General features: G+C 43.0%; 1 protein-coding gene across 1 annotated transcript in view; it reads right to left on the bottom strand.

The window, feature by feature from the left end:
* IL1RAPL2 (interleukin 1 receptor accessory protein like 2) overlaps positions 1–12367 on the bottom strand; it is a 289452-nt gene extending 277085 nt beyond the window's left edge. The window contains exons 1-2 of the mRNA XM_054995823.1: positions 12352–12367; positions 9652–9925 (exon numbers count right to left, since the gene is read on the bottom strand). Coding sequence (XP_054851798.1) covers positions 9652–9925; positions 12352–12367 — 290 coding nt within the window. The remainder of the gene's footprint in view (positions 1–9651; positions 9926–12351) is intronic.
* Positions 12368–13252: the final 885 nt, after the last annotated feature.

Here is a 13252-nt window from a genome sequence, read left to right as displayed (position 1 = left end):
AACAAAGCATATGCTCCAGTGCCTAAGCACAGGCCCTGATTTCTAACCTCTTACCTAAAGCTTGCATAATACCTGACAGCCTTATTTGCAACTGTGTCAGGAGGCAGCTACTGTATACAGAAGCCTTTGCTATAAACCAGGTGTGAGAATCACAAGGCAAGACAAAAGCAGTAGTTATTCTTCTTTCCAGAGACTGCGTCCAATGGCAATGAACTGTAATGTTCTTGCAAACTGCAAGGAGTACTATCTAGCAATCCCTCCGGGGCTGAGGCTAGCAGCAAATCAGTTTCCTTCTTAGCTGAAGCTGTGGTTTTCCTTGCTATTTAGGAGAACAAATTTTACATCTGTGTTTTTGTTCTCTAAGCAGATTCCTGTTCTTGTCCACATAACTGCAAGAGCGGAGACTCTAGATAGTCAGCCACCTGTGTCAAATCTAAACATACTTCCCTTTGGATGCCCCATAGGACTTGGCGCTTTCCAATATTACCCTTTCAAATAAGGTTCGAGCAGAGATGTTTGATTTAATGCCGACTACTTGAGAAATCAGCTCCATGCCTCTTTACAGAACCTAATGAGGCCCACAGATATGGCATACCTTGGTTCAATTACTCAGAGCTCAGGGCTGGTTTACACATATGTATGCACCATGCAGTTTTTTAAAATGCAGTTCATTCAGGTATATTTGAAGCCAAAAGTCAGGCTAGATTTTACTTTTGCCACAGAAATCTTTGTTCACACATATTGCAAAGGAGAGCTCACCAACCTATGGCTGAGATGAGCTAATTGGAACCCAGCCCCACATGAAGCACTGATTCACTCCATCAAAGAGGGTTTATTTTAAAAACAGGCTTTTTCAAATGCCAAGAGGTTTAGGTAAAGGTCCCCTGTGCAAGCACCAAGTCATTACTGACCCATGGGGGGACGTCACATCATGACGTTTTCTTGGCAGACTTTTTACGGGGTGGTTTGCCATTGCCTTCTCCAGTCATCTACACTTTACCCCCAGGAAAGTGGGTACTCGTTTTACCGACCTCGGAAGGATGGAAGGCTGACGGCCAAGCTACAAGTGACGAATGACACTTGAACGGCAAGTGGATTGAGTGGCGGGCAAGTGAACAGGGAGAAATACACTTGCCGTTCAAGTGTCATTCGTCACTTGTAGCTTGGCCCTCAGTCAACCTTGAGCCGGCTACCTGAACCCATCTTCCGCCGGGATCGAACTCAGGTCGTGAGCAGAGCTTGGGCTGCAGTACTGCAGCTTATGAGACCTTGGTTTTTAGAATAGTAAAATCTATAGTTTAAAAAAAAAGTTGACAGAATTGTGGCTAGTAGTGGTGACTCCCAAAACATCACTTCCCTGACCTGCCTAGCTCAGTCTGTTCACAGTTCTTCTAAAAAAAAGTGGATTTCCCAATGCCTTTTCATGCTTAAGTGATCCGAGCCCCTGTACCCATGAGCACAGAAAGAAGATTAAAGGACATAAGATGTAACTTAAGTATTTCTTTATTGAAGTTGTTTGTTATATGTAGGTAAAAGTTCTGATCTTACTTAAATGTTTCTGGTACTAACAACTCTTATCCTATCTAAGATTGCTACCTCTTCTATGACTGCCCTCGGCTATGCGTTTTACCCACAGCTAGACCTATGCAGGTCTTTTATTAGTATCCAAAGTAGCCTATATATAATGGCACCAGAGTATTTTAATATAAGTTTTTAAATCTGTTTTTAAAGTTGACTATTAATTTATTGTGTTTTAATTATGATGTGAGCCACCCTGAGCCCATTCGTGGAGAGGGCGGAATATAAGTCAAATAAAATAAACAATTCATAGAAAACACAGACACATTTGGGGCTGGCAAGAGAAATTTCTGCCTGTTATAAGGCAAACATCGATTTTCCCAATGATATCCTTGAACATGTATGGCACACCCATCACCCACCGAATTCTTCCACCTACTATCCATTTCAATGGCAGCCTCCAGTGACATCAGAGAACGTCACTGCACATGGTGCCTCAAAGGTCCAGCTGTATTGTAAAGCACAATTCATTCTGTGAACTGAGGCCATCTTTCATGAGCTTTCCCACCCCACCAACAGCAATCATTGTCCTGGACTGAAGAAGAAGAAACTCTATGATGGCTGCCACCCACATGCTCTACAACAACAACAGCATTCAATTTATATACTACGCTTCAGGACAACTTAACACCCACTCAGAGTGGTTTACAAAGGAACAATCATCCTGTGAGGGGGGTGAGGCTGAGAGAGCTCCAAGAAGCTGTGTGACTGACCTAAGGTCACCCAGCTGGCTTCAAGTGGAGGAGTGAGGAATCAAACCCGGTGGGGAACATGTCATGGCAATCAGTGACCTTAGACCAAACAGGACTGGCCTGTCCACTTGGTGCACCTAAGCAATCACCTAGGGTGCCAGAGGTGGAGGGGTGCTGACCAGCCTGTTACCCCTACCTATGGCAACAACATCTGCCACAGAAAGTGGCAGCCTTGAAAGGCCCCCAACAGCCCTAGTAAGTGGCCCACAGGGAAACCATGGGGATCTTGCCTCCATCAGGGGTGCAGACCCTCTTCCGTGTTCTCTCCCCCATGATGCAGGGGTAAGGAGAGTGTGGTGGCTTCCTGCCCCACCTGAGGAGGGTGGGTATTGGCGTCTTGTCTTGTTACACCTCACTGTGGTGCGTGAAGGAAGCAGGGAGGGCTGGTGGCAGCATCCTGCCTCACCATGTGGGGTGAGGGGTGAGTTATGGCTTCTCCGTGGTACAAGAGGGGGTGTTGATGTCTTTCACCACTTGGGACATCAAAACTCATTAGGCTGAAAGTCTAGACTTGCTTTGAATATCTCAACTTACTCCACAGATAAGGATCTTGTCTAAGGTGATATGGAAGTCCTATCTATGATGTTATGTCTCCAGTGATTGATTCACACATGCATCCGTACGTATGGAGTTTGTTTCATCTGCATTATTTACGTAAGTCTGCATTTCTCTCTCCATGGGGCAGAATTTAAATTTAGCAAATGAACAGAGCACCAATATATTTTGGCCATGAAGGTCTCTGGACTACACCATACGGGTGTGCACATATATCCTTGTGCTACAATAAAGGTGAGCTATTTCAAATTTATGTTTTTTTTCCAAGCCAATTACAGAAGATAGCTTCTTTCCTGGTACTTTGCATGAAACTTTTCAATCCAGAATGAATCTTTGCAGCTGATTTGTTAAATTCTTGAAAAATGAGGCTTTGTAATGAAAATGCTGACAGCCTTAAACTACAGTAACATCAGCAGGCGGCAGAAGATTAATGGCATATCGATGCTCTGCAGAACACATTGCTTTCTGTAGTGTTCTCTGAAATGTCAGGGTGCCCATGTTGCGCCTGTTAACTTGGACCACGTTGTGACACAACGTCGCACTGATTGTGGGGAGATCGGAATCAGAACCAGGCTGTGAATCACGTTCTGCTGACACAAACACCACACACCCTTCTACAGCCACGGCAAAAAGGGACATTTGAATTAGGGACTTCACAACGTGGGACCCAGACTTGCAGTGTGCTTCATGGGTCATCATGGGCGCAGGTCTCAGTGTGCCTTCTGCATGCATACAAGTACCTGCTGAACTCCAGGCTCTAGTATCTCCAGCTCCAGCAGCTGACCTAAGCTGGGAAAATAACACTCCCGGTCTATATTTGCAGCCTCAGCCTTCCCTAGCGGGACCAGCTTCCCCAGGGGCAAACCAGGGGGCGAGAGACAGTGGGTCCTTACCCGCCCCAGTACATGCACAAAGCATACCAACCCATCACCCTAGGAAATGATATTTTCCAGTGCAGCATGGAAGTACATGTGTGCTTCACATTTGTGGGGTGACTGCAACCTTTGTCTTTCCTGCCCCTCTGTACTTTCTTCAGAGCTGGTGTGCATGCTGTCAAAGCCCTATTGATTTCAGTACATGGTTAACTTTATATTAATGAGACCCTTGCCTACCCCCCCCAATTCTCTTCCAGCTAATTTAGGGAATACATAGGAGCTAGCTGGTGATGGAGAAGACAAATATAAGTGTCACACAGAGTTGGCAATCCTAGGTATATCACACACATGATGAGGTTTAAACCTTGTATGTTCTGCACGAATTCCCATTTTCTTGCTCCAACCAAAGTGGGAGAAGGGAACTGCGGGCAGCTTAAACTGTCTGCTTGTTTTATTCCCAAGGCTTTTATATCTGTACTATTTATATACTTACTGGTTGTATAAGATTGTATAATTTTCAATGTACTGTCTAAATTAGATTTTGCATAACCTTTATACTATGCACTTTCTTTACTGTTTTTTTCTTACTTTCTTTTCTTTAAATAAAATATTTAATTTAAATTTTAAAAAACTGTGATTATAATATCCAAGGCTATGAGGATTCAAGAATGCAGAATCAGGTGGTCCCAGACAACCAATCCTGTCCTACTACGTGCTATGCAACTTCAGGTTTTGCATGATTCCCTTATTTTGAGACAGTCTAGAGAAGCAGAGGAATAGCTTATCTAAAAGCTCTCTGCTCACATACTGGCTGATTCCGCACACGTTGGATAATGCACTTCCAATCCTCTTTAAAGATCATTTGGAACTGAATTTGTCATGTATGAAACAAAAAATCCACTTCCAATCGATTGCTAAAGTGCATTGAAAATGCATTATCCAATGTGTGCAGAATTAGCCACTGTCCCCTCTTTCTAAGAACTTGCTTCTTCTCTAGTCATAGAAGGTTGGGCCTTGCCAACATTCAGCCCTGAGCACCTGACAATCATAACAAATACCTCTGGATCCTAGCCAAAGTTGGCAATTCCAGTTTATTCACTAAAAAAGTGTAAAGATCTGTTTACCCAGAAGCAAGGAAGCCAGCAAGCAAGCAAGCACATTCTTTCTCTCTCTCTCCATGATCAGCCCAGAATTAGGAGAGCAGTGGCATGGGCAGCCAATGGCCAATGCATGGCAATTTCCTTCAGCATTTAACTAAACCCTATTTTAATGAAAGGAAAATGAATTATTATTGCAGAATCCTCCACTATTTTAAGCCACCTATAATTTTATAAACAATGAAAACAAGGATCCATTGCCAAATTTCCGGAAAGAGGAGAAAAAGAAATAAATGCACTGAAGCAAAAAAAAAAAGTAGTCTCATAATTACACATATAAGATTCAATGCCAAGAAACAAAATGTTCAGACATTAAAAAAGAGTAGGCAAGAACACGCCAGATCTTGTATGAAAGGTCTGGCCTAAGAAAACATTAATGTAAAAATAAGACAAAAGTTTATTGCTATGCAACTTTCTTTTTTAAAAAAATCTGGATGTTACTTTGCATTTTCTACTGTGCAAATCACAAAATCATTATTGCAATGACAGCTACATTCTGTTGTGTCAGTGTTTTCTGGGAGGATACTGAACAACAGAAACTAAAGTAACTGAAGTAACTAATGTGATCAGATTAAGATTCCCATCTCCTAAGATCTTTGGTGAACCTTTATCAACCAAAGTAATTGGTAGGTCACAGTACTAAATGCAGAACTGGACTACACAAGGGTACATGTAGCTGCCTTAGGCAGCAGGATACCAAGGGATTGTAGCTGCCTTAGGCAAGCAGAATTCCAAGGGAAGACTTAGGGCTAAACTACAAGTGATGAATGACACAGGTTGGACATTTGTCAGCTTCCCTCAAGTTTTGACGGGAAATATAGGCAGCTTGGTGGAATGTTGGACAAGTGACAGTTGAAAAGTCCATTGGACAGCAGTCGGAGAGCCAAGCTGCCAGACCAGGACGCCTACATTTCCCATCAAAACTTGAGGGAAGCTGACAAGTGTCCAACCTGTGTCATTCGTCACTTGTAGCTTGGTCCTCAGATGCAAGGCTAAGGGGGAGTGTCAGGACTAAGGAGAGAAAGAGCAGGAGCCAGGAAGGTGGAAACAGTGGCACTGCAAGCATGCAGACAGACAGGGGAAACATAAGCCACTGCCAGGATAGGATTTCCCCCCTGCAAGTCCTCCACTTGCATATAACGGTGACTAAAACATGAACAGTAAGGAGGATTAGCACAGGAATGTCAAACAAAACAAAAAGTCTTTATCTATGAGCAGAATGACAAAAGAGCCAAGTGAATCTCCCTGGGGAGGGGAATTCCACAATTTTGGGGCCAAAACTAAAAGGCTCCACCTTGCCTCAGATGATGGGGGGAGGGGTCCTGAAGGTGACCATACTGGTCAGATAGGTTCACTGGAAGTAGGCAGAGAGTATTCTGATCCCAAGCCACGAGTACAAAATTATGCCAGCAAACACCTTGATCGGACCTCAAGGAGGATATGTGGACATGGTTACATGTAACCGTGCTGATTCCACACATGTTGGATAATGCACTTCCAATCCTCTTTATAGATCATTTGAAATGGATTTTTTCATGTGCAGAACAAAAAATCCACCTCAAACAATTGATAAAGTGCATTAAAAGTGCATTATCCAACGTGTGCGGAATCAGCCCGTGATTACTTTTCCAGCACAGGGAGATGCCAGGGTTGGTCACCTGGAGGCTAACAGGCAGTTTAACTGGATGTCAAGGAGGAAGAGACCATTTCTGAACAACTCAGAGGCTGCCCCTGAGTAAAGAGTTGCTAAGAACCAGGCCAGCATCAGCGGCTACACGGGGTGAGATGGGACCTGATTGGACCTTTGTGACACCTGATCGGCACTGGGAACACAATACCACCTTGAAACCAACTGCAGTGCTTTTGCTGCAATACGGCCACAATAAGGTCAGCACTTCCCTTCACTTGTAAGCTACATTGATGTAATCATGAAGTAAATTGCCTGGTCCCTGCTATGGTTCAGCACCCCAACACCTTAGAGAACTATAGAAGAAATCAATTGCCTGCTAATTACCATCAAACCCATTGCTTAGAGTGCTGCAAGCTTATGAAACATACAAAATGGTCACAGCTGAGATAACAACAGAAAATTCTCTGGCATAAAGGAGCCCATAGGAGATGCAATGATGGACAGAGGTCAGGCAGTGGCATATCAGAGTCACAACCTTGACCCTTTCATTTGTTCACTTGTCAGTCTCTCTGTCCTTGGAGCAGAGGTGGTTTGGGTTGGAAGCATGTACAGCATTTATAGACCTCTTTGCATTTTAAAGTTCTCTTGGGCTCAGTTAAAGGCACACTCAATTCATTTTAAAAGAAGATTGCATGACCTTCTCAGTCTCCAGCGTATGAGTTTAAGAGAAGTACTTTTACGCTAGTTAAATGGACGCCATTCAGCGAAGCTCTAAAACACATCCTTCATTCTGAGCACAAAATCAAATCCATCAACCTAAAATTAAGCAGCTGCATTGAGCCAATTTAAGACCAGCTGTGGCCAGTGGGCTAAGCTCATCCAGGAAGGGGCAGGAAAACTGGCTTAGTACATACTGTGTGCTAACAATCTGCATTAATGCAAAAGCTGGTCATCTTCTGCACTTGTACAAAAGTTTTGCAGCCCTACCAGGCAAGCTGGCAGGGGGCACATGTATCTGTTGGTTGCAGGGCATGGAATAGGCCAGATGTTCCCTGTGCTAAGAAGATCTGGCTGTCAAACAGCGCAATAGCACATCTCTTCAGGAAATAACGGATTTTGTGGATGATACATATTGCAAAAAACAAAACAAAAACAAAAACAGTGCATGTACACGATAAACCACTCACTGGCAGAACACAACAATTCCAGTCATTTACAGTTACAACAATGTTCCCCATGCATCTCAGTTTTCACAGTCATCTCAATCTATTTTGTCACCCTAGCTGCTGCAGAATGATCTAAAGATTCATGCGTCACAGTAACAAAAGTGGTATCGGATGTAAGGAAGGTAGGGATAAATTTCAGGGACTCTTGCACTGGAAGCACTCCTGATAATCCTTTGCTCCAGGGTTTCTGCTGGCACATTATACTACGGCTAGGGGTGGGTGGGTGTTGAGGAAGCCATTCTAAGGGTCCTTAGGTTGAAGTACAAGGTGTACCAGCAGTCCCTCTCTCTTTAAAAAAAGCAAACAAAAACGTTGCCAGTTCTTTTTACTGCATATTCAAGTGGAGATTCTTCCAACACTGTACACTGGTACACAACATCACACCCATCACCATGAGATGCTACTAATGCATCATTTATGGTGGCATGTTCAACAGTGCCTTATAATGTGTACTGATCAATGTATAATGTATAATGTGTACTGATCAATGCGCCATATAGGTCAGACTCAGAAAATAAGATACACAGCACAAACATGGCATATGCGAGTAAGAATACCTAGCTAGGTTGCTGAGAGGACAAAGCAAATAGCATACAACATATAAGACACAGAATATAGCTTAACCCTGCACGAAATGAAGCTTAAGTACTGTTATATATTTGAATATATCTAAAATGAATCTATGGTGTTGGTTTTCTTGAATTGGCTATTCTGTCATGCTTGCTCATTTTATTTATCCATTTTATTTAATAGATAACGCAGTCATTAACCCCAGGCTTGCATGTGGCTCTATAGTTTTAATAGTAGGGGCAATCATCAGTAAACCCGCTATAAGTACATCAACTTGCATCTGCCCCATTACCTTCTGACTCTCTCATTCCTCCACACTTTATATATACTTGCCTCTTACAGACTTTTATAGGACTGATGAAATTGAGACTGCTAAGGCTTGGGAGCAGGGACTTGTCTTTTTGCTGGTGTTGTGCAGTATAACTCTAGGATTATATCTTCTCCCCTCTGCCAAATGCCAAGCAGATATGAGTGGCTTGATGGAGCAGAGGAACATTAGAGATGATCAATGGGAAAGGAGATGGCTGTTTTGCCTGCCACACTGTCTGCTCAAAATCACCCCTATGCTGCTTTCATACTCACTGGGGAAAAGTGCTGGGCCCAGGACCATTTACTCCTCAAGGACAAGAACAGCTGCGGGAGTTAAATCTGCACAGACAAACATCTAGGGTTCAACTGCCTTTTCCCCTGCTGCCCAGGTTAAATTTGAAGCTACATGTAACAGCTGCTTTGCACTAGAAAGGAAAACCATTAGGCAGAAACAGTCACAAACCTACATGTATGGGGTATCTTCACTCTCAGTTAAATCCCCATGGTCTGGATTCTATTAACAAGTTCTGTGCACTCTAGCCTCTGCTGACGAGTGCCCTTCCTCTTCCACTAAAACTTACATTTGTGCAAGACCAATGGTCTTCAACAGGCCCTTGTGCAAATGGAAATGCTAGTGGAAGAGGAAGCACACTCCATGCCAGAGACTATCCAGTGAACAGAAGAGTTCGTGCATATGGCTGGTACTATGCTACAGAAAGTTAACAGATGGGAGCTCACTAACATAATTTGGCTCTTTAGAGATTTAACCATCCACAAGGTGCATATGATGCAGCCGTCTTGCAGAAGCCAAGCAATTTTGGGTATGGTCAGTGCCTGGATGGAAGACCTCCTATGATCACTACCTTGTACTCCCTAAAGAAAAAAAGGTAGGATAGAAATGTTGTTCTTGTTATTATTCTTGCATTGCTGAACTTTTGGTTTAGGATCTGTTTCAGAACATATAAACTCAAGGTTGTTCTAACAGAGCATGAGACGCACCTTAACACACAAGTGTAGAACCCACTATCTTGAACCTCCGCTGCATGAAACCATATCGAGTCCTCGTCTTTGCTCATCCTAACTTCAGAGAAGATAATAGGTTCTTCCAAGTCTCCTCTATTTTTATACCACATGAGCCGAAGGCCTGTGCTTTGAGCCATGCTATAGTTAGTTCTGATGTAGCTGTAGAAAAGGGCACATTTCATTCGGACTGGTTCACCTGCCAAAGCCATGTATTTCTTGAGATCCACTAACCAATCGATGCAACCGTCAACTGAAAGTAAAAGAAGAAGAAGAGTTATTGGGGGACATAAAAAACAAAAGAGATCTTCTAAGACAGTGAAACAAAATAACCAACACGTTGATTGACACAGAATAATGCCGTCAGATTTCAGATTGTTCCACTTCAGACCGCAGGTGTGGGATGGAAGTAATATTTAATGCAAGGGCTTAATGTGTAGCAAGCTCACAGCTGACCGAGTGAGAGAGAAATTTTGCTCTAGCCCTCTTCCTAATGTCTTAGTCTACTGGTCATTTAACTTATCAAGAAAGCTAACACTGGGCAGCTGGGCCATTGGTAGCCAGGAAGAGGCAAAGCTTAGCTTCATTGTTCCACCAATGCTGCAGGAGTCTCAGGCTCTTTGGAAACAGCCGTGATTGGTGGCAGATCAAGAGTTACTTCCGTCACCAAAGACAGTTGGTGAGCCCATCATCGCTGCTACTGACTGGGCCTGCAGTGCTGGCTCACAGCTTGACTTGTTCCTGGGCCATGTAAATTTCCCCGGTCTTCTGCTAGTTTACCACCTGTATGGATTTCTTAGCATGAAAATATATGACTGTCCCTCGCCTGTTGTCTGAAGTGGTATCTCATTCTGCTTAATATGTTGGTGGAGTCTCTAGCTAGGGCTTAACTAAAAAGAAAAATCCATCCAACTCAATTCCATTATTTTTCAAAAACACTTCCTTTTGCCATTGTGTTTTTCAGCTACAGTTTATGAAACATCAGAAGCATCCACAGGTCTCCACATGACATGAACCAATGGACCAATGTGTTCAGAGAACTCTCGATCCCTGAACTGAACAAGGTCTAAGCTTACAAAAGAGCTTTAGGTACAAGAGAGCTATGCAGTTCTTGAGACAGTATCAGATTCAGACCAGTTGACGAGAAGCTTAAACTATGCACCGTGTCTGTATGAGCCCTCCCTGAGGAACTGCATGGCTGCCATGTCTGAAAGTTTGGAACTGCAATTTGGAACTGCAATTTGTTAGGTGTAAAATTATCCCATCGAAAGGGTTACCAGCTCATGAAATCAAACATTCTGGGGCCTAGGTCGAACCTTAAGATGAATGCTGGTGTTGTGTTAGGTTATGACCTGGGAGATCAATGTTCAAATCATCATTCTGCCATGAAGGTTCACTGGACAACCTTGGGCCAATCACACTCTCTCAGCCTAACCTACCCTCACAGGGTTGTTGTGAAGATAAAAGGAGGAAGGGAGAAATATGTATGCCAGCAGGATAAAAATGTACTAGATAGATATTTTTCTTCTTATAGCCAATGACATTTCTCCTCGACAGTTTCACTTCTCCATCATTTGCTGTTGACTTTATACATTTCTTAGAATTGTGTACACGTTATATAGTTTTTATATACAACATATATGCAATATATATGTCCATCACTGATATGTATAATATACATATCGTTCTGATTTTCTGATGCACAAATAATGCTGGAAAATGCATATATTGTATGAAAAAAACTTTAGGGTGATGAAACCAAAAATGGTGTGAAAATAAAGAAGCACAAGCCCAGTTCATGCAAGAGAGAAACTGAAATACGCAATGTCAAGTTGAAACTACAGGTATGAGAAATTAGAAATTAGCCCTAGATTATGTATATATTTAGAAAATTTTAATGGATGGAGTCCAATGGCTTCTGTTTGGCCCAGGATCAAAGCTCTACGCAACAACTGGTGTAAAACTGAAGGAGAAACATTTTCTGGAAACCAGCCTAAAAGATGATGAGCAGTTCAAGTCCATTTTTCTCACCTGAATTGGCAACCCTACTTATTGAAAATACACATTTTGACACAAAACCATTAAAGGAAATGCATAAAAATTAATCACCACTATAAATGAATTATAATTAAAGTGATTTTATATTCTGGTCCATGTTAAGATGCAGTATTAATTTTAAAGTGATGGTTTACCATCTCAGTTTTGACACAAATACTAAAAGCAATTATGACAGAGCAAAGGTAGCTTCATTCATTCCTATAACCTCTTTAGATTTTCATTATCTCCGCCTCCAAGATGCTCCTTTTTTAATTCATAATTCAAGTGCCTTTGCCTCAGCCACTTGACCCAATCGACCAGTTGAATGATTGCAGTTTTCTGTCTGAAGAGCATTCCAGACAGCATGTGATCTCAAATCAACCCCTATTTCTTTAATTAGCTGTGTTTCTCATAAAATAATAATTACTGGTGAAAGCATCCACACCACATCTAATTCTGATTTCAGTGCAGCCCTCTGAGGCATTCTTGTCAAACTAAAATCAAGTATGTCCGGAAGTTTACAGAAACATGGACTATTCCTCAGAACACATTTACAAGAAGGCCATTGCTCTTCGGAAAAGGGAGGAAAGAGCAACGTCTTTATGGTACTTTTCGCACTTGGGTTTTAAAGCATGTCTGTACCTGTTCCACATCCCATGTTTGCAGGGGTTTCACATTTGCAAGCTAGTCATTGGACGTGATGCCGCTCTTTTCCCCCATTACCCCGATTTTTCTCCCTGCTCATATACCCCGATGTTAATTTTTAATCAGCTGCTAAATCAAGGCAGACTCGATTAATGCCAATGTGAACGTTTTGCAGCGCTCCCCGCCCTTCTTTTCCCTGGTTGCTGATTGGTTTGTGTGAAATTAACCACACCCACATAACTCAGCTCTCTGAACTCCTCTTTTCCTCCATTTTTTTGGCTGCACATACAGTCTCTTTTACTTTATGTCTCCGACATATACTTTTCCTTTGGGTGGGACCTGAAAGGGAGGGGGGGTTGTTTTAACTTCATTCCCCTTTCTTCACTTTATGTGCTATCCCTGTGCCCCGGTGCGTTTCATGCGAGCACTGCCTGTTTACTCTTTAAGCTGGGTTGGGTTGTTTTCCTCCCCTTCTCCTCAGCATGGATCCATTTCACTTTCTCTCCCTCTCTCAAGAGCATCTCTCAAAATGTTGTCAGAGTGGCATGGCTTCTCTTTCATCTCCCCCCTCCCCCCTTTCATGCCAGTGAGTGAGAGCATGAGGTGGGGGAGGAGGAGTGAGTGGCGTGGATGTTAAAGTTACATTACTGGTGTGAGTGAATGGGGGAGAAAGAGGCATACACACACACACACAGGCTCTCAAATGGCTCTCCACTTCATGCAGCCCACGTGCTAAGCTCAGCCAAATTGTGCCAGCGGGTTCAAGAGCTGCTGCAGCCTCTCCTCTCTGGAGTGCACGTGTGTGCAATCCCCACACATTTCGCAGCCCCTCAGAAAGCACGCCAAGCCCTGGCTTGGCATGTTTCAGCAGAGCCAGAGACGGGTATGAGTCTACACT

Source organism: Eublepharis macularius, chromosome 13 (assembly GCF_028583425.1).
Source record: "Eublepharis macularius isolate TG4126 chromosome 13, MPM_Emac_v1.0, whole genome shotgun sequence".
In the NCBI taxonomy this organism is placed as follows: Eukaryota; Metazoa; Chordata; class Lepidosauria; order Squamata; family Eublepharidae; genus Eublepharis; species Eublepharis macularius.
The sequence above is the reverse complement of the archived record's forward strand: the minus strand, read 5'-3'. Positions and strand labels throughout refer to the sequence as shown.